Source organism: Phycodurus eques, chromosome 23, assembly GCF_024500275.1.
Source record: "Phycodurus eques isolate BA_2022a chromosome 23, UOR_Pequ_1.1, whole genome shotgun sequence".
In the NCBI taxonomy this organism is placed as follows: Eukaryota; Metazoa; Chordata; class Actinopteri; order Syngnathiformes; family Syngnathidae; genus Phycodurus; species Phycodurus eques.
Window position 1 is genome coordinate 3,547,233 of NC_084547.1, and position 26,228 is coordinate 3,573,460.

The window sequence follows — 26,228 nt, forward strand, 5'->3', positions numbered from 1 at the left end:
AAAAACATAAGAAACCCCAGGACAGATCCATGTGGAACCACACCATTCAAAAAGGTCCTCCCTTCACATGCTTCCATCAAAATGTTTCCATTTGCACTACATTTTGTGTCATGCACTTTCATGTACTTTTGTTGTTTGACTGTATTTTTTTAATTCAAAAAAAAATATTTTTGGCACCTTGATAATGACGTGAATGTGGTCGCAATCCACATGTCTGCAGACCGTGTTGAAGACGCGGTCAGAATGACATGTGTTGGCCAACTAGGCCCCTCCCCTCCCGGCTGGTGGGGTGGGGAGGGGAGGGGAGGGGGGGGGGGGGCAGCAGCCCTGCAGAGTCGAAGCAAGCGCAACAGCCCGAAGAGCGGCAGCAGCGACTTCGCCGCTGTGCAACTTTGGTGAGTTGGACAAAAGCTCGAAATTGATGAATTTGTGGAGCGGATCCCGCTGCGTCGCTCGTCGTCTGCGTTTGCGTGCGCTGCTTTGAAAAAGGCTGCGCGCGCGCGCGTGTGTGTGTCCTAGATGACAGGATCTTTGGAGCCGTCGGTGAGCGCGTTGCAAGTGCGTCGCTGGTGAACATTCGGGGGAGTTCCTTCTCAGCCCGCGGATCGCAATGAAGCTCCTGTAAGTTGCAATTTAAACAAAACAAAAACAAATAGAAGCGACCAAACTACCAAAAAAACAAACAAAACAAAAAATGCTTCTCCCTGTCAGGTTTTGCGTGGCGGCAGTCGTCGTGGCGGTGAGATCTACCCACGCAGTAAGTGCCATTTCTTTACTAGCAAACTCCTTCGCAGCCCTCTTTAGCATTAATAATAATAATCATCATCATTTTATACACACTAGTAAGCTGTTTATTCGATTGTGACGTTGCGGCAGAAGCGCATGTAATGTTTGTTTTGTTGTCGCTGATGGGTTTTTTTTTTTTTATTTTTTATTTTTTCCACACTTGGCTCAGCGCTTTGACTTGTCACTCAAGTGCAACTCATTCGTGAAAAGATTTGAATCATGTTTGAATCGCGTCTGCAAAACCTGCAGTGGATTGTATGAATGAAATGGGTTAAAAAAAAAAGAAGAAGAAAAAAGTGAAGCCTAACTTTTTCAAGGAAAAACGAAATTACAGCGTGTTGGGGAAAAAGTAGTCCACTGTTTGAGTGGGCCCGCTCAGACTTATTTGCAAGTCAAACCCCTCCCCCCTCATTAATATTTAGAAGCTGGACGACGGGTCCCCCTTTTTTTTTTTTCAAGCCACGCCCATTGGGTTGTCAGAACGCTCTCTCTCTCTCTCATCCTGCTCAAACTTTGCAGGTTAATATTTGTCGTTATAGAAACGTAGATCCCCCAAACAACAAATATACATCGGAATATATATATTTTTCTTTTTCACTGAAAAATGGTCGGTTATTTATTCCAACTCTGTGGCGGTATCGACTTTGAATTGACTCCTCCCACGTGCCGCCTCGCTGTCATTGCGTCAGTGCGTGTGGGTGGCTGAGTGCGTGTGTGACAGATGACGCCGTTGGGTGGTCTCGTAACCATGGTAACTGATTTGGGGACGTTTTTTGTTGTTGTTGACAATCATGAAACGTAATTCATGAATTACATCCCGTAGGCATTTTTTTTTTTGTTTGTTTGTTTCTGCCGTCAGTCACTTTGAAAACTTTGCGAGCTTGCGGAGACTTTTGTGTGCAGTCATGTGACTGCCCGGCTGCGTTCGATTGGTCAACTGGAGTCAAATGCGTGAAACGGGACACGTGACGGCGCCCAATAGGTGGAAGTGTCTGACAAACCAGAATATATTGATCGCCCAAGCAATAACAGATTAGCGAGTGTAGCTCAATGTAACAGAGTAAAAGTACAATTTCTTCTTAATAAAAATACTCATGTAAAAAGTCAATGGAACGTGTCACGAGTCGCCTCTGCTCGCGAGTGACGTCAATAGCTGGAGTCGGGTTGGGCATGTGAGCGTCTGAGTGCGAGTTGTGGCCTACAGCAGCTCCTTGCGAGGAATTTGGCAAATCTGGAAGACGATCTGGAGTTGTCAAGTGTAGCTTTATATTCGTTGGAAATAAAGCAACGGTATAATTGCAATGGACCCACGCCTAACTGCGAATAGCGAATAATTGACGCTCGCTTGAATCACCTGAATTTTGTTAGTTTTTTATTCATCAAAAATTGGGTATTAAAAAAAAAAGAAAACCATGAATTTGTGGGTATTTCTGTGGAAAATGGGGGATACGTTTCAAATAAAAATTCGCACAACTTGTTGGATTTCCAAATCCCCAATGGTGAATATGCCTGGGTCTACTGTAATTTTAAAAATGGAAATAATAAATAGCCCCCACCTAACCTTCCCCCCCCCCCCCCCCCAAAAGAAAAAATCTAATAAAGCCAAATAAATAGGATTTTAAAAAATTGAAAAATCATCAATCTGGTCTGATTGACTCTAAATCTAATAAAATAATAGATTTTTTTTTTTTTTTTTGAATGGAAACAAATCTAAACAAAAAAATAATTTGAAAAATGGAAATAATAAAAGTCAAATCAAAATAAATGTAGCACTTTCAAAAAAATGCGTGTCCAGTAAAATAAATAAAAATAGTAATTAAATACAACACCAAATAAGTGTTGACGCTAAAATTGTACACAGACTCCTCTTATGCCTCCCACTGCCCTCCTGTTCCTCCCAAATTCTTTCCGAGCTTGGCAAGACTTGTCTGGCTGTCCCTGCAGGTGCTATAGACCGGAACATTCCAGCAAGTGATGATGCGGATCACTTGAAATGCGCACAACCTCGAACCTCCTCGGATCCGACGCATATTTTGCGGACCACCTTCTTCCTTTCTCGGTTTCCACAGAGGAAATAATTCACTCCGAGAAGATTTGTGGCTTAATTTGCGAGCGGATTCACTGTGCTTCCTCCTTGACTCTCCCTCGTCACAATCGTGTTGTACTTTCCATCTTGAAGGGACAGGAAGTAGTTTTATATCTGATTATTTCCAGCCCTGATCGGAATTCTTCTCTCGCCGTCTTAATCTGTAAAGTTATTCTCAAATTGGATCATCACGCCGCGTTATTTTAGTAGCCTTCATAGCTGTCGACGACACAAACAAGTAAAACGGCTTTGTTGCTTCGAGGCTATAAAGCACGAGAAGACCTATAAACTACACGACGCGTGTGGCGCACACATAAAATCATATCGGTTCGTGTTTGTGAGATGAAAGATGGGTTTACTCTCGGGAAATCCCCTGAAGAAATGGCTTTAAATGAATACACCTTGCAGCTGTTTGATTTTTCAAATAGCTTTATCTCTTTACCCGCTCCCCTGATCTTAGCAAAAACTGATTGCAATCAGTTATTAATCACACCCACTGACAGAGCGATACGCAATTCAGCACCCAGTTTAAGGTCTTGGTAAATCAGGCCCAGGAGTTGTTTTTGGTATGCTCGATAAGGATGATTGTCCATGTGAGCGATCCGTTTGGATGATGTTGGTTTTGTGTGAGATTTTATCCGTGGAATCAAAATCATCCTGCCGTAAAATGCCAAAGAAAACGTCCAGTTGAAAGTCCATAATTTCATATCACTTCAGCCCAAGCTGGCGCGACCGCTTTCACATATTGGACCCGCTCCGTCCCGCCGAGCACACGCTGTCAGTTTGTCCCCCGATTGGTTGCGGTGAGTTTCAGGGGTCGGAGGTCATGTGAGAACAAAGGCAGCGGGGGGGGGGGGGGGGGGGGCTCGTGGCCGCGGCGACCGCTTAACATTCCGTCGCCCGGTCTCTAGATTTGTTTATCGCGCTTTTTTTTTTTTTTTTGGTCTTGGCTGAAAGGGAGATGACACAGAGAGGAGGAGTTGGGAGGTCGGGATGCATTGACGGCCTAAAAGCGGCGACGCTATCTGCGGGCTCTTCGGGTGTTTGTGAAGTTCTTGTAAGAGAGGAGCTGAGGTGAGGCAGCGTTTGGAAGACTGGGTGCAGGCTTGCGGGTGCTGTCCTAGCTTGTTGGACGTGCCCGGTCGTCCCGTTTCAAGCACCCTTGAGGCTCTTTGTGCAGATGGATTACATCTCCTTTTTCCTCATTTGTTGACGTTTGTCTTCCATTCTCCCCCTTCGTGTATCATCATAAACCTTCCCACCTCCCCTCACGCTCAGTGCTGCCTTGAGATACAGTTTTTTTTTTTGGCTTTGACTTGCAACTATGAACTTCTCAAAGTACTAAAAAAAAAAAAAAAACAAAACGTTCAAGCTGTTTAATACCACTCCCAGTTGAAACGAAACATGCTAAATTTTGCATCAGTAGTTGTGGTTTTACAACCCTACGCAGATTTGAACACAAATGGTGGAACAACAAATGTAGACAGATAATATACCAATACTCACAGGCATATATTCTGTATCCTTTGCAAAAAATGACTCATATTATAGCAACTTACTGAGTAGTAGTCGTAGTAGTAGTAGCACAGCAGATGGAGCAGCACAATGAATTGGATTGCAGCATTAAGTCAATCAAGACGCGCAAACGGTTTAATGCGTTCCAAGCTATTTAATTATGTCGTTGCGCTCTGCTTTTATAAAGTACAATATTATAGCGTGTGAGTTTTCCTCATTCAAGGGAGGTATTCATTATGTTTTCATTCATTTCACTGGGGAAAGATGATTTGAGATACGCGCGTTATTAGCGTGGTCACGGAAGGAATGCGACTCGTATCTGTCGTGCACCTTATCGTACGCGTTTGCTCATTTAGCTTTTAAGGCATCGCGTCTGCTGTCTTTTGGAACATCTTTCAAAAATGTTTCGAAAGTAGGGAGATGTGAGCGCTGCCCTTTTTTTCTTTTTTTTTTTTCTCCCCCCATCATGACTTTGGCAATAGATTTTTTTTTTTTTTTTTTTAACCCCCCCTTCCAATTACCATTTGCATGCCTGTGCAGAGGGAACACATCTTCTTTTGTCTCCGCTCTCCACCCACCCACTCGAACTTGTGGGCGCATGCGAGCGTTTGTCTGGAGTTGCGTTGATTTACAAGCAGCATTAATGTTCAGGGGTCAGGATGTTTGAAGAGCGTGCACGTGGCATATTTGCTTGTCATGCGTTTAAAACAAACACATGCAAGGCTGAAGCCGTATTAGCCGCAACATGAAAGCGAAAGCCTTCTTAATTCTGCTTATTTTGGCAGTACGGTATCGAACAAAGGCACCTGCACCGTATTTTGTGTCCTCCGATCAACTCCTTTTAGTTTGGATCTCTTGCGTGCCATCTTTCCACCTCCTCAGGTCATCCAGATGACGTCATCCACAGCTCCCCACCTTCGCCTCCAGGTTAAAGCTTTGCGTGAGCGATGAAACCTGGGTGCATTTTATACCTTTATTGGATTTTTTTATTTTTTTTCCCTCTCCTTTGCTTATATTTGTTTTTCTGGTCCTTATTTTGCAATAACTTCACGTGGAAGCAGCCAAAGTAACAAAACGCAACCCCGGGCTTCACAAGTGCCACAACGGATTGCGGAATGAGCGGACGTGAAGGAAATAACCTGTGGATTTTAATATTTCGCTTCTTATGAAATACAGCCATGCACGCCGCGACCTGTTCCGAGAGTTTTGTTCCCACAAAAAAAAAATGATTTGTTGCTAATTGCGAGGCTTTTTATTACCATGTCTACGGGGGTGTCCTGGCTGGAGTCTCCGTCATCTCGTCCATAAATCAGAAAGACTTCCCAATTTGTCTTGCAGACCTTTCCGCGGGGCAAATTAGTCAGTCAGGTGCGACATGACGCCATTGCCCACGCCCTGGAGTTGAACCCGATTTTCATCCGGGACAGGAATGCTTTATTTGCCAGGTTTTGCTTTTCTATCCAAACACTCATGTCGTGTTAATGGAGGTTTGGATTGATTGATTGATTTTTGATTTATTAGGCTTGCATCTGTTGCGTTCTCACTTTTGGTGGTGCGAAGCTCAGGGACATGAAATTTCCAACAAGAGCAAACTCACCGCAACACAGAATCTTGTTGCACGGGAGAGGGACCGGGTCACACCGCTGCCGCCTTAACCTGCCTTTGACCGCAATCCAAACACCGAGTTCTCCGACCCCAGTTGCGCGACAACTCGAGGCACCCACATTGCAACCGGTAACAAAGGCCCCTATTTTGTATCCAATCTCCTTAAAACGGCAAACGTATTCAAAGAGCTTTGTGGAGAATTTTAACTGTTTTGCTTGCTAATTAGCTTTCCCCGAAATAGAATTGTTCCCAAAAATCACGTACGATCTTTACAGTACATCTGAACCCAGCGACCTCGTACTTGTCTTGTAGTTGACATGACCGCAATTCGTTTGCCACATTGATTGAGTGATAGCGTATTTTGTTTCTATTCCCTTCATTTTCATCCCGAGGCTCGTGTTCTTCGGACTGATGCCCCCCCATTCATTATGGAACCCAGGGCCTCTCCGCTATTCCTCTGGCTCGCTTCCGCCGTGCCCACCGCGGCCCCAAATGCCAATTAATGAGGGAGACTTGATGGCGGGGGTGCATCGGACCATTGTGCAAAAACGCAGGCACGCGGCTGCCGTTCGCTTTGCATTTGTTCTTCTTATGTTGACCTTACACGCTAATACAGGTATCGAGGCGATATAAAGAGTTGACCTTTTTATAGTGCTGAGTTTGTCAATAAAGTTGCCTTTTGTTGTTGTTGTTGTTGTTGTCAGATGGCTCCTCTTATTCCAAAAATAGCCCGCTTGGTCATTCACAAGCAGAGGGCTTCAATACTGAGCGTGTGCGCGTGCATGTGTGTGTTCAACTCTGTTAAGTTTTGTCGTCACCCAGTTTCAGTTTTGGTCAATTGTGAACTATGGCCTATCTTGCGTGCGTGCTGTTGCAGTATAAAACTGGACTCAGCAGCAGCAGGACATTTACGTGCACTTGATTTGCTCCTGGAGAATAAATGCGAGAGTTTGCGAGCGTTCCAGTATTGCCCTTGACCTCAAACTTGTTTGTGCAAGGAAGCAAGTCCAGTGCTTGTCGTTGAGTCCACCATGTGTTTGCGATTGAATGAAGATGTATGCAAAGTTTGCCTGAGCCTCTCTTTATGATAACAAACTCACTTGCTTATATTGCTTTGCAAAATCTGGACCAAACATGTCTCAGCTGTCCCCCCCACCTCCCGTCCCCCCGTTTCAGGGAGACAGTGATGTAAACAATCGACAGACATCAGCAAGCATCTGTTTGGAATGTTTTGTACACATTGTAAGCGTATTAAGTGCACATGTCACGACAAATGTGCACATTCCCACTGGAAACTCATTTTCAAGGTGAGTTTACATGCTTGCATCCAAACATATTAGAGGTTCAAGTCTGTTGAAGGAATGTTACATTATTTGAATTGTTTTACAAAAACGGGGGATAGATGAGCAGTGCGTCGTCTACTTCAGGAATTTTCAGGCGTTCCCGATCCCACCGACATTCCAGATGACATGCAGGATCTTAGAATCCGTGGCAGCCAGAATGGGGGACAGGTCTAGGCTTAGGACTCGTCAGCGTGTGAAGGCTAATAGAGCTAATGAACCACCGCCAGGGGCGACGTGAACATTCCATCTCATCGCTATAGCAACCACCCCACCCCACTCCGCTTTGGTGTCCCGCTCGACCACCCCACTCCTTCCCACTCCTTTGAGGGGTCACACACCTGTCTGTGCCTCCTCTTTGCTCGCCTCCAATAACAAATCTCCATTTTCTTTAACCCTTTCGTCCCTCAGCAGATGTCACTCGCTTGGAAGGGCCTCTTATATTTAAAATACTAGAATGTCCAGGGAGAGCGCCAGTGATGTCGTTTTACATTCAGGAATTCCCCCCCCCCGAGACGAGCATTTTGGGTCGCCGGCTTCTTGTCAAATCATGTCATAAAGCTAAACGGCCTCTGACACTTTTATCTCTTTATGGACTTGGAGTGTCTCTTGTGATAATGGGACAGATGATTGACAGGTCACCTCCAGGTTCGTCAGATCACAACAGGAGGTGACCAAGGCTTCACCTTCTGACTTGACGGATGCAAACATCGGTGCAGAGAATACGGGGATGCGGGAATGTTTATATATTTATCTACAGTTTTACCCTTCCCACTTGCTTCAAACACATTTAAATGTAAAACGCACTTCAACATATTTAAAAAAAAAAAAAAAAAAAAAAAAAACACTTTTTCAAGTATTCGTTAGTGCCTGTTGTCACTGCTCACGCTCAAGAAATGCGGAACTGTTGTACTGTATAACATCACTTTCATGAAATGAAAAGACTCGTTCGCACACTTCTGTAAATAAGAGGCAACGCGTGCTTGTTTCAAGGCGTTTGTTAGTCTCTCCCAGTTGACGTTTACTGTAAAATGCACACAAAAGAGAATAAAATATGACATACTTAAACACCAAAAGGTTCAACCAAACTATTTAATTTTGTCTCATTTAAGTTCGCTCGCGAGAGTTACTTTAAGCGGTCTTGTCTGGGCCTGATCTGGGCTACGGCCACTGAAAAAGTCCAAGTTAAAGGCAACGAAAAGGTGAGCCAGGCGACGCCTGCTTGAGGTGGTCCCAAGCGAAAGAGAGCTAAAAGCGAGGCCGTGGCGTGTCCGCCCATAGATGGGCGGCTTAAATCGAGCACCTGAAGGAGGTTGAAGTTGTCGTCTGACCTCCAGAAAGGGTCACGGACTGACCTTTTCCAGCATGGCCTGGGGGTTTGTGAGTGTGAAATGTGGATTCAATCTTAAATTAGCTTTTGGGATTGAGAGAATGTTGGTGAATGATCGCAAGTGATTTAAAAACAAAACAAAAAAAACAAAAAACGCATGCAGAACAAAACGACAGAACATTGACAAAAAGTAAATCATTGAAATCAAAGCGCCACAGTGTCGTTCTGAGGCTTTCCCATGATTCTCCGTGATAGCGCAAGGTCACTGTATGGGCTCATCGCTCACAGTTTTCCGCTCCATCCCAAGCGAGAGGCCGGCAGCAAACTTGGGGAGTTAATGTTCACCTTCAAAGTGAATGCTTATGCGACCGGAGTGGGCAGTTGAACACCCAAGCATAGTTGCACATTTACTGGACCGCTCCGCTCGTCTCCCGGCGCCCGTCAGCGAGCATTCCATTCCTTCCACTCATCCCGACCTCTTTGCGGTAAAGGGGAAAGGTCAGGCCGCAGAGAGGAGGGAGAGGGGTCATAGTGGCGAGTGTCTCTGTTAGTTGTTTTTTTTTTTTTTCTCTCCACTGAAATGAATGGAAGTGCCTCCTATTTGTCGTCTTTACAGAGGATAAAGAATATATGACCGAATACTGTTATGTTGTCTGTCCACGTGTTGCTTCAAATATCCGTTGCTTTAAAGGTTATAATATTGCCACATAAACGCTGATAGTTTGCCCCTGCCTATGGCGTTGGTCATTGTGTTTGCAGTAGCATGAAGCTCACGGAAGGCAATGTGGTTGTTTCAAATGCACAACGTGTGCAATTGTTTTGTTTGACAGTAAACGTTAACTGAGAGTTGCAATAAATAGCTTGAAGTGTCTATTTTTGAAGAATATTTACTAATTCTAGCTGCCAAACTGCTGCTTGTTGTGAGTCACTGCCACCAGACAGTTCATGAATTCATTAAGTTGGCTTGTTGGCTTCAACTCCCCCCCCCCCCACACACACACAGAGGGTAAAAGTAATCATGTTTCCACGCTGAACACATAAACAGAACGTCGTGATTCTTTCGTGATGGCTGAGCCTCTAACGTGACCCACCCGGGACCGTCTTGTTCCCCTTCTGCTCATCCACTTAAGTGTCGCCGATCTCCCTCTGAAATTACTATCGCGGTTGTCTCGAGGCGGCCTGATCCCAAAGAAGAACTCATCGCATGCTGCCCACCTGCCCCTTCTTCGACTCGCTGCTTTCCTGTGCTAGCGCTCGAGTCAAGGGGCTGACAACAGGTGGCTTGTTTGGGTACGACTCCTGCCGCGTGTGTGAGAAGCCACGACGCCTGCCAGCTGTGTAAAGCTCGGCTAAGTCCCTGCTTTTCTTTAGACAAAATACCGTCTGCACAAATCGGAACGCCTCCGTCATCTGCGTAGCCCCTTCCCCACTGCAGAGTTCAACTGTCCGTCTATACAAATGTGCTCTGTCCATCTTGCGAGCTCACACGTGTTCAGACTGGAAACACAGCCACGCAACGCTTCTGTCTCCTAATTGGCTGCTTGGTGGTCCAGTCCCTTAGTGGAAGTTTCCAAGAAGTCGCCGCATCACGGGGGATGTGCAAAGGTCGCGCAGAGCTGAGGTTGAGACGCTGCGCAGAGCTTTGTATATACTGTAAGTTTACCTGCGGAATGCAAGTGCGTGTCAAAGTGACGGATGCCTTTGTAAACAGACGTGTGCAAATAAAGTTGCATTGGAGTCCGTTGGAGACCCGAGGAGGGACATTAGGTTTTGTGACTGATTCAATTAATTGTGTGTGTGAGATGTCATGACTTCTTCGAATGCCATTTCATAAGCAATCTTTAAAAAAGGTTTTACAGTAAAAATGAATACAGTGAACACCATTTATCGCAGGGAGGTGGAGGGGGGGGGGGGGGGGGGAATACATACCAGGCCCACTTGAAATCAGGTTCAGGTTTTCTTCTTTCATTCAGAAGAGCAGGTGGCTAGTAGCTTTTCAAGCTAGGCCGCCCGGAGATGTACTTGTGTTGGGAGGAATGCGAGGATAAAAGAAAACATGGAGAGCACGAGGGGGAGATCAAGGAGGGGAGATTGTTGTCAGGTTGGTTCAGGAGGTGAACACTTCTCACCATGGATTGTGGCTTGACATGTCCCGCAGACTCCATACACAGTCCTCAAGTGAAAAACACGTCGGCTTTTTAGCCGAAGCTAGCGAATGTCCGCTCGAGTCGAGGCGCGCCTTTTTACTGTCAACAAAAGATGTTTCTTTACTTTCCCCCCTTCCCTTCAGAGGTAAACACGGCTTTTTACGGTCGCTTCTCACCGCAGTCAAACGCTGCTGGAATTCGTCCGTGGGCTAGATTGTGTTTGTTCACGATCCGATATTTTCTGATTCTTTGGTGCAGCCATTCGTTTCCTTCCGGTAGCTTCTACTCTTACTCCTGCTTGTGTTCACTGACAAGGAAGAAGCACCAGCCTTTGACTTCTGACCGCAATCTTATTTTGGGTCTTGGTCACCAGCAGCGCTGTCAGACAAATCCGAAAACATTTCTGCACCGTGCCAGTCAAGCTGAAACCGATTTAGACGGAGGATGTTTCTTCCGACGGGGGATATTTAGTCCGACGCCTTCATGTGGCTGTTTTTCCAAATTAGACGTGTAATTAATATTTGTGCGGGGATTTGCCTTCCCTCGGTGAGGATGAGTCACACAGAACCCGACACTCCTCCCGTCGCTCTGTCTCGGCTATTTTAAAACGAAGAGCGGCAACGGAGCACATAGCGCCTCCGTTAGTGTGGCGTTTATCAGACTGTGCGACCGCACGTTGCCCAATCTGTACGCGCTGTAACGCTTCGTTTCCGAGTACAAGCGGAACAAAGCGGCAAGTGCTTTGGGGGATTCTTGGAAATCTCAAATTGAGTTGAGGAAGATCAATCCATTCGTTGAACTGCCTCAAAGTGAGCGAACACGTTGAGGCGCCTTTTTAATGAATGTCTGCACCTATGAATCAACTGGCGGCACTCCCACACATCAACTTTATAGACACAAATATCGTAAGGTGTGGTCATTCCAGCCATCGGTGAAAAAAGCAGGAACATGAGGATTGCGTTTGTGGCAATTATAGTTGCTTTCTCAACCAGTGTTTTGGGAAATCCAAGCCAAACAAATACACCGTCTCTTACACTTGCTGTGCAGTTGCAACATTCCTTCTTTTTTAAAATTGTAACTATTATCCCGAGAAGCTCCCGATCTTGTGACGATAAGGCCGGCAGGCTCTTTTAATCCCTCAGACACATAATGGCTAGCTAGCCCTGACAGGAATTTCCATACGTTCTCAAGCCGCCAGCCTCGTGTTGACGTGCCCGCGTCAGAGTGAGGCTTTAGCTGTCCGTGCTCCTCATTCAGCGGCTGCCTCCGCTGCGCCACGCCGCGCCGCGCCGCAGGTTGACACAAGCCTGATCACCTCTTCTCCCACTTCCGCATCCATTTGATTTTATTGTAAGTGTGCTGAGCTCCTTTCTGAGCTACTTTTACCTTCAGTGAATTACTGTGAACGCTCTCCTCTGTGGTGTGTTGAATTTAGAGGGCATTTATTTTCACTGTACACGGACTTTAAACGTATTCAAACACACTTTGAAGAAAACAGACGGATAAAAAAAACTGAATGAAACATTGTGTAGTCAAAAACCAAAATGGTCAACCTAACTGTATCATTTTGTCGAATGAAAGTCCGTCAGGCTAACATATATGAAACGCCATAAACGGGCTACCGGAGATTAAACCTACAAACGACTTCTAGTTTAACACACAGCGCATCGACGCATACAAACCTGATTTCTCTCGTCTCTGTAGGAACAACGACGACATCCTGTCGGAGTCGTGACCACATGTCCCAATACCTTTGCCCAGGGCGTGTCGATTGACAAGTCAAAATGTTAGAAAAATAGGAATTGGGAAAGATGGCAATGTTTATCTATGCAGGTTCATCTTGAGGAGATGAACATGCTTTGACAAAACAAAGTGCTCAGCTTGCACAGACACACACACACACACACACACACAAACACACACAAAACCCCTCGAAAATCCAAATAATAAATGACACAAATGGAATCTGGCAGCCATCCCCTTTTTTACCGGGTGGTCTCTGTGTACCCGCCCCCATGCTCCATAACTTTGCTCCCATGATGCTTTTCACCTGCACTGTAAAATAAGTTCTTGCTCGTTTAAAAAAACAAAAACATTTGAATATTTTTGCAGCTAAATAACACGGTGACCTATTTTGCATCCGGACCTGCTGTGTGGAATCCACCAATCTTCTCATGGCTACTCTAGATTTAACGGGGCGGGGGGATTAAAAGCAACCTGATACCCACTAAGTCATCGGTATCGGCCTTTGTTACGGGGACCTCCGCCCTCACAATGCCCGAGCCTCCCTGGCGTTCACAATGCAGCCATTCAAGCTTCCCGTCCGACTTGATGTTAAGCGAAATCATAGCTGTAACCCAACCTGTGTGGCTAATGCTAAAGATATCCATGCAGCCCCAGAGCCTGAAAACTAACGGTAAAGCTTGCAAAGGCTGCGCCAATATTGCCGTGCAACCCAAGCTCGGCCTTCCAAATGTAAATGCTAAGTTGGAAAGAAAAAAAAAAAAGAAAAAAAAGCAGAAAGCTTTTGGCTATGTGGTCAGTCTGCAGCCACCAGCAAGCAGGCCTCTGACCTACAAAGTCACCAGGTTTAAACAGCTCTCCCGAGGCCCCTTAAGCCCCTCACATGGAGTAAAGTGGTGTCAGGGGACTGGTCTGTTTAAAATCTCAAAGGGTCTGTGTGTGTGTGGGGGGGGCTCTACTCCAGTAAAATTCTGCAACTGGTTGCAATCCATCTCACTTGTTTTCGCGTCGTGCTGCGGCGGTTTTGGCTGAAGAACCATCCGCCCTTTTGTTAGGCGTGCGTGCGAGACCCCCTGCGGAGTGGACTGCGGCAGAGATGAGCATTTTGCAATGACTACGGCCTGACGCGTATGGATTTTTTTTTGGATGGCGGAATTTGGCACAAAAAATCAAAATAAAACAAATGGCGCGCGGGCTTAAAAGAAAAGAACATGCCAGTTGTATATCTTTCAGTGTCTTTATCACACACAGCCACAATGTGGCCGACTGCAGTGTGCATCCCGAATGAAGCCTTGCTGCGTGTGCATTCATGTGAGAGCGAGTCAAAGGCCTCACATCAACTCAATTTATTGACCTTTTTGCATCACTATGAAAAGCCGTAAATTACCGAGGCGATCCCGATCAACCGCCGCCGCCCCTCCCCACGACCCGCTTCGCCCCTTTTTCTTTGTTACTTCGCACCCCCCGCTAGGCACTCGTCTTTTGCGCTCGAGGACCCTGACGGCACCGTGGAAGTGATGGGAACACCAGAATTCGGGTTGAGTTCGTTCATGGCTTCAATGAAAGCAGTGAATGGTGAAAAACAAATGAGCTGTACAGTGAACCCCTGCTTTGTCAAGGTCCATTGTTCATACCCCTCGCGTTCGCGTGGATTTTGAAGCAATTGTTTTTTTGGGTTTTTTTTTTTTAACAGTAGTCCAAATTTAGAAATGTTAAAACAGCAGGTGTTTGAAGTAACAACTATCCATGCTCATTTCCACTAGCCCATCTATGGCATTTCGCATTAATAAGGCTGTTCTTTTGAACAGATGCTCAGGAATACCTTAAAGGAGTGTGTTTTATTAAGTTTAAACCTGTTTAAAACCATGCGGGGGACACAACTATGTTTAAAAAAACCAAAAAATTGCAAATTCCCCGCAATGAACGCGGGTTCACTGTATTTCCCAACACCATCCTTTGCATTCATTAGCAACGTTGCAACGTGCGTGTGGAGCGTTCTGATTGCAGCATTTTGATTCAATGGAGCTCATGAAAATATGCTTGCGGTGAAATGTTCACCGGTGTCGCTCAACATGCGCAAGTACGAACACTGCGACGCATTCTTGTATGTGCACGATTGTATTGAACAGCAACGGCAGCAGAACTGTAACCGGGGATGTCTTGGGAGGGGGGGGGATATCGTGGTTTCGCTTCACCAAAGCAGTTCTAAAACTGTTAAGTCAGTCATGCAAAAGGCACACCAAGGTCAAAATAAAACCCCAAGTCTACGAGGTCTTTGCAGATGCGCCCATATTGTGTGAATCCAACAGGAAAAAGCGTGAAGAGAACACAAATGGAACAATATCTGACATTCCTGCTTTAATAAAACTGTTGCAAGGTCATATTTTGTTGGTTTAAAAGAAAAACAAAACAAAAAACCAAGTGCACCTGTGTTGAGAAATGACAACATAAGAGACAGGATATGGCCTGCTTTCTTGATGCCTGCTTTTAGCCTGCAGCAGCTTCAACTTGTCGAACGCTCACGCAAGTCATAAGATGATGGAATCTTCAATATTCCGCTGATGTTTTAACACGGCTTATCATTCCATGTCGAAATGTTTGAAAGGACTTGGAAGGCTGATGATGGATGGATTTCACAAAGCCGTTTTCTTCTGTGCGAAGACCCCGTTGAATTTGCAGAAGCCCCTGAACGAAGCGTGCGTGTCTGAAATTTGTCGATAGGATTCGTACAATTTGTCACTGAGGGAAAAATTCAATGTGATGAGGGGCGGAGTCCATGTGCACGATCATCTCTTCGGAGTTGCTCCAACTGTGACAAACAGCTCTGCTAATTTTCTCCTTCATTTGTACTTTTCCGTCCTTTTCCCACCGCAGCGTGTTCCCGTTCAAACTCCGCTTGTCGTAAACGTGAGTTAAACGAAGCTCTCGTATATTTCAATGAGAAAACAATATTTTTGATTTGTTATTGATATTATTTGGCTTATTGCCATTCGTGTTTTATCACTTTGTTGCAGCGGCGGTTGTTGTAGCAATAGAGTTGATTTGAGCGTTCTCTTTTATCTGCTCGAAAGACATAATACTTGGAGGCTAACATATGTGCCCCCCGCATCTCGTAGGGTACCCGAAATATCCCCGAGCACATGCCTGTGTCTCTCGCATGGAAACGGCCGCCCGAGAGGCGCCACGCGTTGGCATGTTTAGCGCGATATACGGCCTCCTCTGGCACCGTGCGCTCGTTACGGAGGCCGCGCAATTAGACGGCGGGGCCGCGGGACGCCCGCCCTTGCGCGCTGTTTGCGTTGCGTTGCGCCTAGATACCGGCGAAATACCTAAAGGCCACGCCGCTACATCCATCGTGTGCATAATGGACGGTGTGACAGGATGCAGACAAATAATACTCTGGGAACTCTCGTTTTTGCTATAAGTTCACGTTAGTCTGGCACTCTTAAATGAACCCTTTCATCAAGATTAGTCAAGCAGGGAGACGGTGAGAAGGATCCGCACGTTGCATTGTGCCCGGATTCCTGGGCTAACCCGCACATTCCTCCTTACATGCGATTGCTTTTTTGGTTTGCATTGCGTGCGATCTTTTTTCATCCACCTATATGAGAAGCTATTGTCCAATCTTGCTGCAACACGCCAAACCTTCCAACCTTTGCAGGATAAAAGAAGACGCAGATTCCCCACCCGCCCTCCGGCCTGATCCCCCCCCCCCCGCCGCCGCCGTTTCTATTCCCACCAACGTTTCTGAACATGTGGCGCCAACGTCTATGCCATTCAGATTCGTGTTTTGTTTTTTTTCATCATCCAAAATGCCAAGTGAGTCTCGCCTCCAGGTAGCGGAGATGTTTCCCCACGTAGCCTGTTGGGCTGCTGGGGTGCCTCCTGCTTTGTTGTAGCATGCTGAAATATTCTCAGTTCTTGCCTCTGCGTCACTCACGTTTCCGAGCTTTGGACTTTATTTTACTTTTTACTTTATTTTTCATATATTTAAAAAAAAAAAATGAAAACTCTCTTGTACAACCCTTCGAATCTTTAAGTCCAACAAAAGTGCTCATTTGTTTTAAGGTGGTCCGAGCAAATCAAATATCCTCCCCTGATTTTCATCTTCCGCCGTGAACGCAAAACAATTTCCTCGTACTTTTTTTTTTTTTTTTGCTTTAAAACGAACAATGTCTGCAATAAAATGAATAAAATAAGACAATAAAAGCCAGCTTCTTCATAGCTGCCGTTTCCTGCCCGAAAGCAATACCTAAAGCTTGCATGTGAGGCAGTTAGAATGGGGGGGGGGGGGAAAATGAGGGATAATTCATATTACAGGAAGCACCTGCACTGCAAAGCATGCAAGCATTCGGTGAGGGGGGGTAAGAACAATGTCCTTCACCTTTGCCACCCTGGTTTTTGTTTGAACTATTCTTCCAGAACTTGGCTTGTCAGTTCCAGTGAATGAGCGCATGATCACCACCCGGCCCCTTCTTCCTCACATTCACAGCGTATGCCCCTTAAATAATGATTAAACGTCTTTCTTTCTCTTTTGTTTGCATTCTGTGCAAGCGGCCGCGTAGATGGTTAAACCCGAGCTCGTAATCATTGGAAATGTTCACGTTGAATACAAAATCCGGCAGCCGACCTTCGGAGCGCTCTGATGGTTTCTCCCGAGGTGCTCACGCCGTTAAATGGGGGGCGACTTTGACCATTTATGGTTATTTGCCTGCATGCGGCACAGCCATGAAGCGCACGAGCCGGCAAGGATTCATGCAGATTCACATTCATTTCGTAACATGTGTCTAATTGCAAAGTAGTACGTGACGTGCCGCCCGTGTCACCCTCCGTGTTTCATGTTACTTTTTGTGAGTAGTACAAACAGATGTTTACATACAGTATATAAAAAGACATACACTTTTTTCCCCCCTCACTGTCTGACATGAAATCAGATGAAACATTCCCTGTTTTCGGTCAATTAGCATGACCACAATTATTTGTATTTGCTAAATGCCAGAATAGTGTGAGAGAATCAAAGAGCCTTAAAAGTTTCTTTTAAGGCTCTTTGCTTCTACGTTTAGGTCATCAAAAGACGTCAAATGGCCCAAGGTGACTTTCGAGTCAGTGAGTGGAGTTTTGCTCTCTGCCGCCTCCTGCGGGCAGAGTGGGAACACCAGAAGGTGGGCTCCTCCGATGACAAACCGACTGAACATCTGTACAGTGTGTGGCCGCAGTGCCAAAAAATGTCTATTTACTTTCCACCGGCGGGTGTGGAATTCGGCAGTGTGCGCGCATGGGGAGGCGCCGCGCACACGCGCACACAGATCAGTTGGAAATACGCAGCAAATGTGTCTGCTGGTGTCCTTCCACACTCTCACTTATTTTATTTTATTTTGTTTTTTTAACTCTATTGATGAATGGGAGGACAGGAAAAGAGGTGAGGCTCCGAACGTCCCGTCGCTAAAAATAGACTTTGGCTTCGTAACAGCAGAGGTCAATGGGACAGGCGCTGCAATGTGGATGCTGTCCTCAGCCTTGAACTTCAAATTTGAAGTACACCATGCGGGAACCTTTGAATCAGTTCGCGTTAGACTCCGTCCTTCTGTTCTTTTCTTTGCGTCGTGTTTCGTTTTTTCCAGCCTGTTTGTTGTCCAAATACCTGCATGGCTTGGCTCATGACTGGAAACACCCCCTACCCCAGGGGCGAATCAGAGACGCGGGGGAAATCGTATCTCCTGTTGGAGATGCCAGTGTCACCAATTCCTCCCCCCCACCACACGCTTTTCTTCTCGTTTCTGCCATTTCACCCTCTTTTCATCCCGCGTCTGACGCCTCCGGTGCATGTCACCTCCATTGTCTGCCTCGGCACTTCAGACGCATCTCCCCTTCCGCCCTTCAGGTATTGGGGGGGGGGGGGGCGGTGATGACAAAACATCACTCCACGGGACGGTGTCCTCAAATGCAACGCAATTGCGACTGCGTAGGATTTTGCGTCGGTCGGCTTTTAAACAGGAAAGGAGGCGAAACCATTTGGGGGAGAAGTTTGACAGCAGTTTGGCATGAACAGTTTTGTGTCTTGTCGGCTTTGCGTACACTCATCCAGGTTACGTCAACATCGCGCTACGCTAATGGACCCCCCTGTACGACGGCCCGTCCTCGTTTGAAATATTGCGTTCCAGCGCGCCATCCATCTTATTGTCTTGACCACAAATTTGAAATCAAGTTTCCCCTACTCCTCTGTAACTTCATATTAGACTACGCGGCAATGTTAGCACCGGCTGTTTAGTCAGGCGCTGTCTTAACATTTACACTTGGATTTGAAGTTTGTTTTATCAACACTTGTAAGTGGGGGGCGATTTATCGGCGGAATAATCCGCCGTTCGCTGGACGTTAGCGACTGATGCTCGAGCAGAGGAGGCATGTTTACTTGCGGGGCCCTAAATCCACAGATAGTAGGGACATTTACACATTTCATTTTTATGTACCCTCTTTTTATTACTTCCAAATGGTCCATATAATTCGGCCAAACGCAGGTGCGCTCACATGCGAATGTTGTATTTATAGTCGGCAGACAAGCGGGACCAAACCCAAACCGGAAGCCTAGCGAAGCCAGTCAGACTCTTTCCTGGCCCGTGTGGGCGTCCCAGTCGTCCATTTAGGACTGTGGCCCGGCAGTCATGACGTTTCAAGTGTATGATTGCACTGATAAAAATCTAATTTTAGCAGTGGCACTTGACTTAAGCCGCCTCTTAACAGCGCCACTAAATGTGTCCGCGTAGTAACAGAATATTAGGTGATGTTTTGCTCTCACGTGACGGTGCAGCGCCGCCTCATGCTTGGCAGAAATGGCGTGGTCTGAATTTGACGTGTGACAGCAGGTGAGCGTGGAACATTTGGTGCTGGACGTTCCGACTCCTGCTGGGTGGCCTCGCTTCCGGGAACGCCGACGCAGGCGAGCCTGCGGATGGGGTAAACAGTAAACGAGGAACGCTGCCGCACGGCCAAACACAGCTGGTTAGACTCCCGCGGCGGATGCCGGGGGTCGCGTGCACGGACTGAGGAGGAAGAGGATGATGAAGTTCAAGAGGAGGAAGAGGAAGGGAAGAGTGATAAGAGGGCTAACGTGGAGGAGCGTGGAGACGTTCAACAGACGGGAGGAAAGGAAGATGAAAGGAGATTTCATTTTATTTTTTATCCCCTTTGTCCGTTTCTTGTCTTTATTTGTATCGTTGCAAAAAGTTACGGATGAAAATTCCGGTGAAATTTCCAGATGAACCTAAAATACACGAACTTTGACAGGTGACCTTCATTTGACCTTCTTTTCACTTTTGAATGCGCATTTATGTCTGTTCAGTGTTGTAGTACTTCTTTTGCACAGCGCGCAAGGATCTGTGAATGGCAATGCTCAACACGTGTATTTGTGTAGCATGCCCGCATTGGTTTTTAGTATACAAGTCAACGTAATTGTCGAAGATCGTTTTGGAATGTGTCAATCAAAGCGTCAGCAGCACTTCAGATGTTCCGCATCAGTGGATCCTTGTTTTGTTTTTGCTTTTTTGTGATTAATCCGTTCAAGAAAGTCTGACTAAAAACTGAAGTGTATGAAATCCAATGCGTTTTTTTTGGTGCTTATTATTATGATTATTTATTATTTAGCAGTCACACTCATTTTCTACTTGTTTGAGTGTGACTGTTAAATAAGCCCCCATGTGGCCCAGAACGTGTGGAGAAAGTTGACTAAACGGCAAGCTTTTATTCTGAAGGACTGACTTTTGACAGGATGTGTTACGCATGTGCTGCCTGTGTTTTGCCAAGCAGACCGGGAGGGTTGTTGCTTTGAGTTGTTCATAAAAGCTTGCTTTGTAGATGACGTCTTGCCGCCTGTCGAACCCTCTTCACACAAATTTTGAAACATGCATCGATTCCGAGTAATGAATGGCCGAGTCAGCCTTTTTTTTTTAATTGTATTATTTATCGTAAACCGAGCGGATGTATGAAAACGAGGTCAAAATTTAGACAGAAAAAAAAAAAAAAAATAGAAACGCTCCTGCGCCTTCATGCAACGTGCTCGCCGCGATATAGCCCGCCGTCTGTTTTGTGGGGTAACCCGACACGCACTCCGGACACCGATAACATCTGCAGAGGCGGTCGCAATAAGCGGGCAAGTTGAGGCGTCGGCTGTCACCCGCAAGCTGCCACTCAGGATGCACGAAGAAAAAAAAAAAAAAGAAGACGACGACACACGGTGTCCTCCACGCACGTGTTTGGACAGTAGAGCGTGAGCGAACACGGCAGATTGATCGGGCAGCATTATCACATGCTGAAAGATACGGCACCGCGTCAATAAATGAAGACAAGTGCGGCACCGGGCCTGTTCTCTCATGTCTTTTGTTTTGTCAGTAAATGTATTCACAGGAGAAACATTGACTTCATTTTTGCGCTGACTCAACATTCCGAGTTGCCTCACAGACAGGCTGATACATTTTTTGGGGAACAAAAGGCGTATTACAGGAATATATATTGTCATATGATTTTCGCCTGTCACGTCGTTTCTAGTTTCACTTTTGGGTGCCGGTTCAGCTCGGTGTTAAGCTAGCGATGCGACTTTTTCTACATGTCTGTCCGGTGTTAAAATAATGTATACTTTATTTTTGTGTCTGTCATCGGCTCTTACGTTGTTTTGAACATTTTAAAGCTTCAAAACAATCCGTGCAAGAATCAGACCATCTTCCAGTGGGATCGCTACGCTTGACGTTCTATTGAAGTCTGGGTGTGGACAGCAGTGTCTGAATATGGATGAGTGTCTTTTGCACGTCCCTGATCCGCCACCTCAGGCCTCGGTTAATGACTCAGGACAAGGAACAACATGAAACTGAGCCACCCGTCCTATTGAGACATCTATGGGAATAAAACGGTAACGCTTAAAACGAAACTGCGGGTCCTGAAATAAGTTCTCCCGCGTCCACTTCTCAGCCCAAACGTCTCCGTTCCCATGCTCACTTTCTTGGCCTCCTTCTGTCATCACGATTAGACGACTCGAGGAGATCAGAGGGAGCGAGGCTCGGACCTGCGCTGCTGACCCGACCGCCCCGGCACGGTGCCAAACTTTTCCCAGTTGAATCTTATCCGCCGCCCTCCGTTGTCACATGCCGGTAATCTTTACTAAAACACACTTTTTAACTGATCCCCAATACTGATTGAATAATGGGATGATACATATTTGCTCGGCCTCATTTTTACGATTCAAAAGGATTTCTACTAGTTTTTCCCAGGCCTTTTATTTTACGTGGGTTAGCGCGTCGAGACCGGCTTATGATCACTTCTGGGGGTCCAGAGGGGTGTGTGACCCCGCTTGTTATATGGACCAAAACCACCCCGCCACTTCATCACCTTTCATTTTTCTCATAAATCCCTCCAACATGTCCCTCGGGTGACCTCCATCGCGCCTTTCATCCCCACGTCACGCTGAAGGCGGCCTTTGACCTGAAAATGGACCCAAAAACAACATTGGGTCATATGTTGGTCTAATTCTTGGTGGTGGAGTTTAAATGGACATTTCCATCCATCAGCCGCCCACCATGAAGTTCATCTTCATAAGATGCTGTGCCAAGCGGAGGCATCAAAACAATTCAAATCAATGGGCAGCGACCGAATGTTAAACTGCGCCGCCGCGATCAAATCTTGCGAAAAGGAACTCAACTTGTATCTTGACTCCGCAGGGGGACAATTCTAACGAGCTGTGTTCCGGTTTGGACTGCAGCGGAGGATGCAGGTGCAACCCGGAAAAGGGAGCCAGGGTGAGTCTTCTGCATGCCGCCATCTTGGTTATTGTTTGATTTTGACTTTTCAGGACCTTTTATTTCTCTGCTCTTTGTTGCCGCCCGCGTCCAACAACAACAATTACTGTCTGAGACCGAAGCCTGCACTTACTTAGCTCCCGAGTGTACGCCGCTTTTGGTAAATAACATGGAGACGCCCCCGTCCACTTGAGGTTAAATGATACCTGTGACTGTTATTGTCAGGCAGCGTGAAGTTGCTTCGTTTGCACTTGGCAGGACAGCTTGCAAAAACGTGCATTTAAATTGATTGTATCAATAGATTACATTTTTTTCCATTGATTTTTTTTTTTTTTTTAAGTGGACTCCGTAGCCAGTTTACAAAAGCAGAGTCAGCAATTTGCTCTTTATATTTATCCACTTTTCTGACCCCTCCGGTGACAGGAGAAAACAAACAAAACAAAACAAAATCAGAAATGTGATTTCATTTGCAGGCCATGTCGCCCATCTCTAATAGAAAGCAGTTTGCGTCACTGTTTGTTTGTTTTTGAACACAGTAAACGGGAGGAAACCTGGGGGATTCTGTGGATTCAGAGTCAGCGTAGCTCTGAATCCATCGCTGATGCCTGTGAGAGGAAGGGACTGTTCCCTCGGGTGATGTCCAAACACACCAGCAAGAAACGCAATCCAGATGTCATGTCGGGTTTTATTTTTTTCTCATTATTAACAGCCGAGGGGCTTCGCGTTCTGAAGAGGGTCTTTAGATCTTTGTTTATACTGTGTGTGCCATGTTGAAGTCATTTGATCTGAAAACATCCTCTCCCACTGGGTGAACAGCAAAGGCCCTTACAGGTCATTGTTGCAGTGATTGAACGTGCGTGAGCAAAATAACTTTTGCCAAGTTATAAGAGCGAACCCTTTGTATTTATTGACACAAGGCTGAAGAGTAAAAGAAGACTGAACGGACTCATGCGGATGGGGGGGGGGGGGGGGGGGCAAAAAGAAGCAGGTGTGCCGAAGCAGGTGTGCCGTCGCTTTTCAAGTAAGGGCACAGCGATAGTGGCTGTGCGTCCCGGTGGGATTGAGCCAGAAGAAACCAGCGACAAAACCTCTCGAATGTAAATCAGCATCTCTTCATCCCTCACTTATTCCCCCTTTTAACACTTTTCTGCGTAAGTCGGGAGTTTCATTTGACATTTTCCGGAGCAAAACTGAGCCGATGGCTCCAATTGCATCCAGGTAATGAAAGTTGGCAGCAGCACCAGACAAGCATGAATGACGACTTTGATCTACTTTTTTTTTTTTTTTTTTTTTTTTTTTATAAATCTTTCAATATAACCACCTCATCTCTCATTCTGTGTGTGTGTGTTAGTGCTATATGCATGGCTACTCCTCTGCGCGTGTGTCGAGATGTACAGGACATTCTTTATCAGCAGCAGCCTTTCATCTGAAATGTTATTTTGTCCTTCTCCCCTTCGTCGAGAACGGTGATGGGATATTTATTGATTTTATTTTTTTCATCTCGCCGTAAGGATTCATTTAAACACACCCGGTTGTGTGAAATGGCCGAAATGATGCACACACACACACACACACATAGAGGAGGGTCAAGGGTTATGGGCAGTATAAAGACACGCTGAGGCCGAAAGGTCAGGAAGAAAGACGGGCTGAGGTGTGTGTGTGTGTGTGTGTGTGTGTGTGTGTGTGCGCGCGCGCGTTCGTGCGTGTAAGAAAATGATGTGTAAAGTAATACACGACACACACAAAAGAGCTAAGCAGCAAAATGCAATGACCAACTCTCCCTCCCTGTTTAACTGCTGCTTCTGATGCACTCTACTGCCCTCGCATGGCTTCCTCTCGAATTGCAAGACGTTTTTCAAGCATTGAGAAAAGATGCAACGTATGGGAGGGAGGCGAACTCGGGCTGCGAGGGCATTGAATCGGAATAAAAGACGCCTTCAGACTGAACTTCTGACTCTTTCGACACACGCAAAGAAAGGTTCACACACATGCGGGAATGTGCAACACTGCTTATTAGTTGTGATTTTCCAGCCTCTCGCCCATTGACACGATGATGATGTTGATGATGATAACGACAACGGCGCGGTTATTTACGATACATTCGGAGGCCCATACGTGCAAAAAAAAAAAAAGGGGGAAAAAAGCTGCGCGGGTTTATTAAACGTGTAGGTGCACCTCTCCCTTTTAACGAGAGCGGCGCATATTTGTGTCTGTGCAATTATATTTTTGTACGCCTTTGTGTGTGGTATGTCGACATCGGTGTGCGCACCTTGGAAACGTGAACGCGGTAAATTACCACATACAATAGCCTATCAAGAAGCGGCCTGACCGAGGGATGAGGAAGCGTAAAACAACCAAAATAAAAACAAACGTCCAACCTGTAACACCAAGTCCAGGTGGCTGGCAGAGAATGACTTTAAAAGGTAGGACAAGTGATGGGTTGTGCTTCACAGACCGCGATCCAGAAAATGTGCGCATCAGCAGAGTATTAACAAACGGCGAGGGCTAAATAAATACAGCTGGGTGGGACTTCTCATCTCGGAGGCATTCGTGCGCTCGATTCTCAAGCGTAGGCAGGTTTGTTTGCATTTCTGCCTCCATTTCTAGACGCTGCGTTCAGCGCCATCACTCCACCTCCACGTGTGACGCTCCATGAGAAAAATCCAAAGTGCTTTCAGTCGCCTCAGAGTTCAATTCAGCCAGGGTGGCCATTGAAGGAGTCCTAAACATCAGTGCGATATATATATATATATATATATATATATATATATATATTTAAACTATTTGGCCTTGCGTGCCAATTACACGTGCTGTTTGGGTCTCAAAGGTTCCTGTCCCCTCGGGCTGGTTTTTAAGAGGAGGAAGGGGGGCAAGCTCGTTTTGAGCACAATTACACCTTTGACGACTGCGAAATATGTACGCGCTGAACTGGCGAACGAGCACACGAGTGGCAACGTTGTTGCGTTCTGAGAAATGCACGAGGGCTTTATGACATCATGACCCTGGGACAGCAAGGTGCTGACCTCCTATGTGTTTTTCTTTTTGTGTGCGTGTGTTTTTTTTCATTAGCAGGTGTTAACGCACCTGGATGAAAAGAGAGGACATGTTGCTGCTTTAATGGCGGGTGGGAAGGGGTCAGTCAGGTGGAAAAGAAGTCATTGGCCACATCATTAGGTACACGTAATGAGACCCCGTTTGGCTTAAGAAGATATTTACAGGATCGTCGAGTGTGAATCATCTAATTGCACTTAATTAATATGCAGTCGCACACGCCGGCAATAACTTCATCGAATAAAATGTCAAGAATTAAGCAGCTTGGGCATCGCGGCTCCTTCTGGTCTGTGCGACTTGTCCACCAGGGGGCAGTAAAATAGAGTCATGCGGACACAAACGAATGAGAGTTTGTGTGTCTGTGAGTATTGTTATAGTGTCTACATGTGTTGATGTACCATTTGTGTTTAGATATCCGTTGCTGGAAGCGTGAGAACACCTACGCCATAAATGCTATTCGTTAGCCCGTCTATGGCGGCGGGTCACTCCTATCTCAAGGCACCACTGTACTGTTTTTGTGAAATCTCATCTCGAGAATATATCCCTGCATGTGTGTCCCTGTCCATTTTCGAGCTGTAACTCATTCATTGCCAGCCTTCCCAGTTAAGGTGGATATTGGACTTCTAAAGCCGTCAATGGCAGCGAATGTGTTGTTCGGGGTCAAGCAGCCACAGCAGCTCCACCAGCATAGTCCACCAAATCCCGTCGTTTGCCAATTCTTCCCCACCAGCGTGACCAGCGCCACCAAATTCTGCTCCCATCACCATCCTACAGTGAGCATGCAGTGTGACAGTTAAATCTTCACACCGCCACCAGAACAATACGACTGGTTAAACCCCCCTCCGA

At 46.2% G+C, this 26,228-nt stretch overlaps 1 protein-coding gene across 4 annotated transcripts in view; it reads left to right on the forward strand.

The window, feature by feature from the left end:
- The first annotated feature begins 321 nt into the window (after nt 1-321).
- col4a6 (collagen, type IV, alpha 6) overlaps nt 322-26,228 on the forward strand; it is a 44,289-nt gene continuing 18,382 nt past the window's right edge. For 3 of the 4 annotated variants that reach the window (XM_061669099.1, XM_061669101.1, XM_061669102.1), the window contains exons 1-4: nt 322-395; nt 520-621; nt 712-757; nt 22,254-22,331. In XM_061669099.1, the coding sequence (XP_061525083.1) occupies nt 611-621; nt 712-757; nt 22,254-22,331 (135 nt within the window). In that variant the 5' untranslated portion in view covers nt 322-395; nt 520-610. Of the gene's footprint in view, nt 396-519; nt 622-711; nt 758-17,928; nt 17,972-22,253; nt 22,332-26,228 lie in introns of those variants that run through there. The other variant, XM_061669100.1, reaches the window with a different exon arrangement.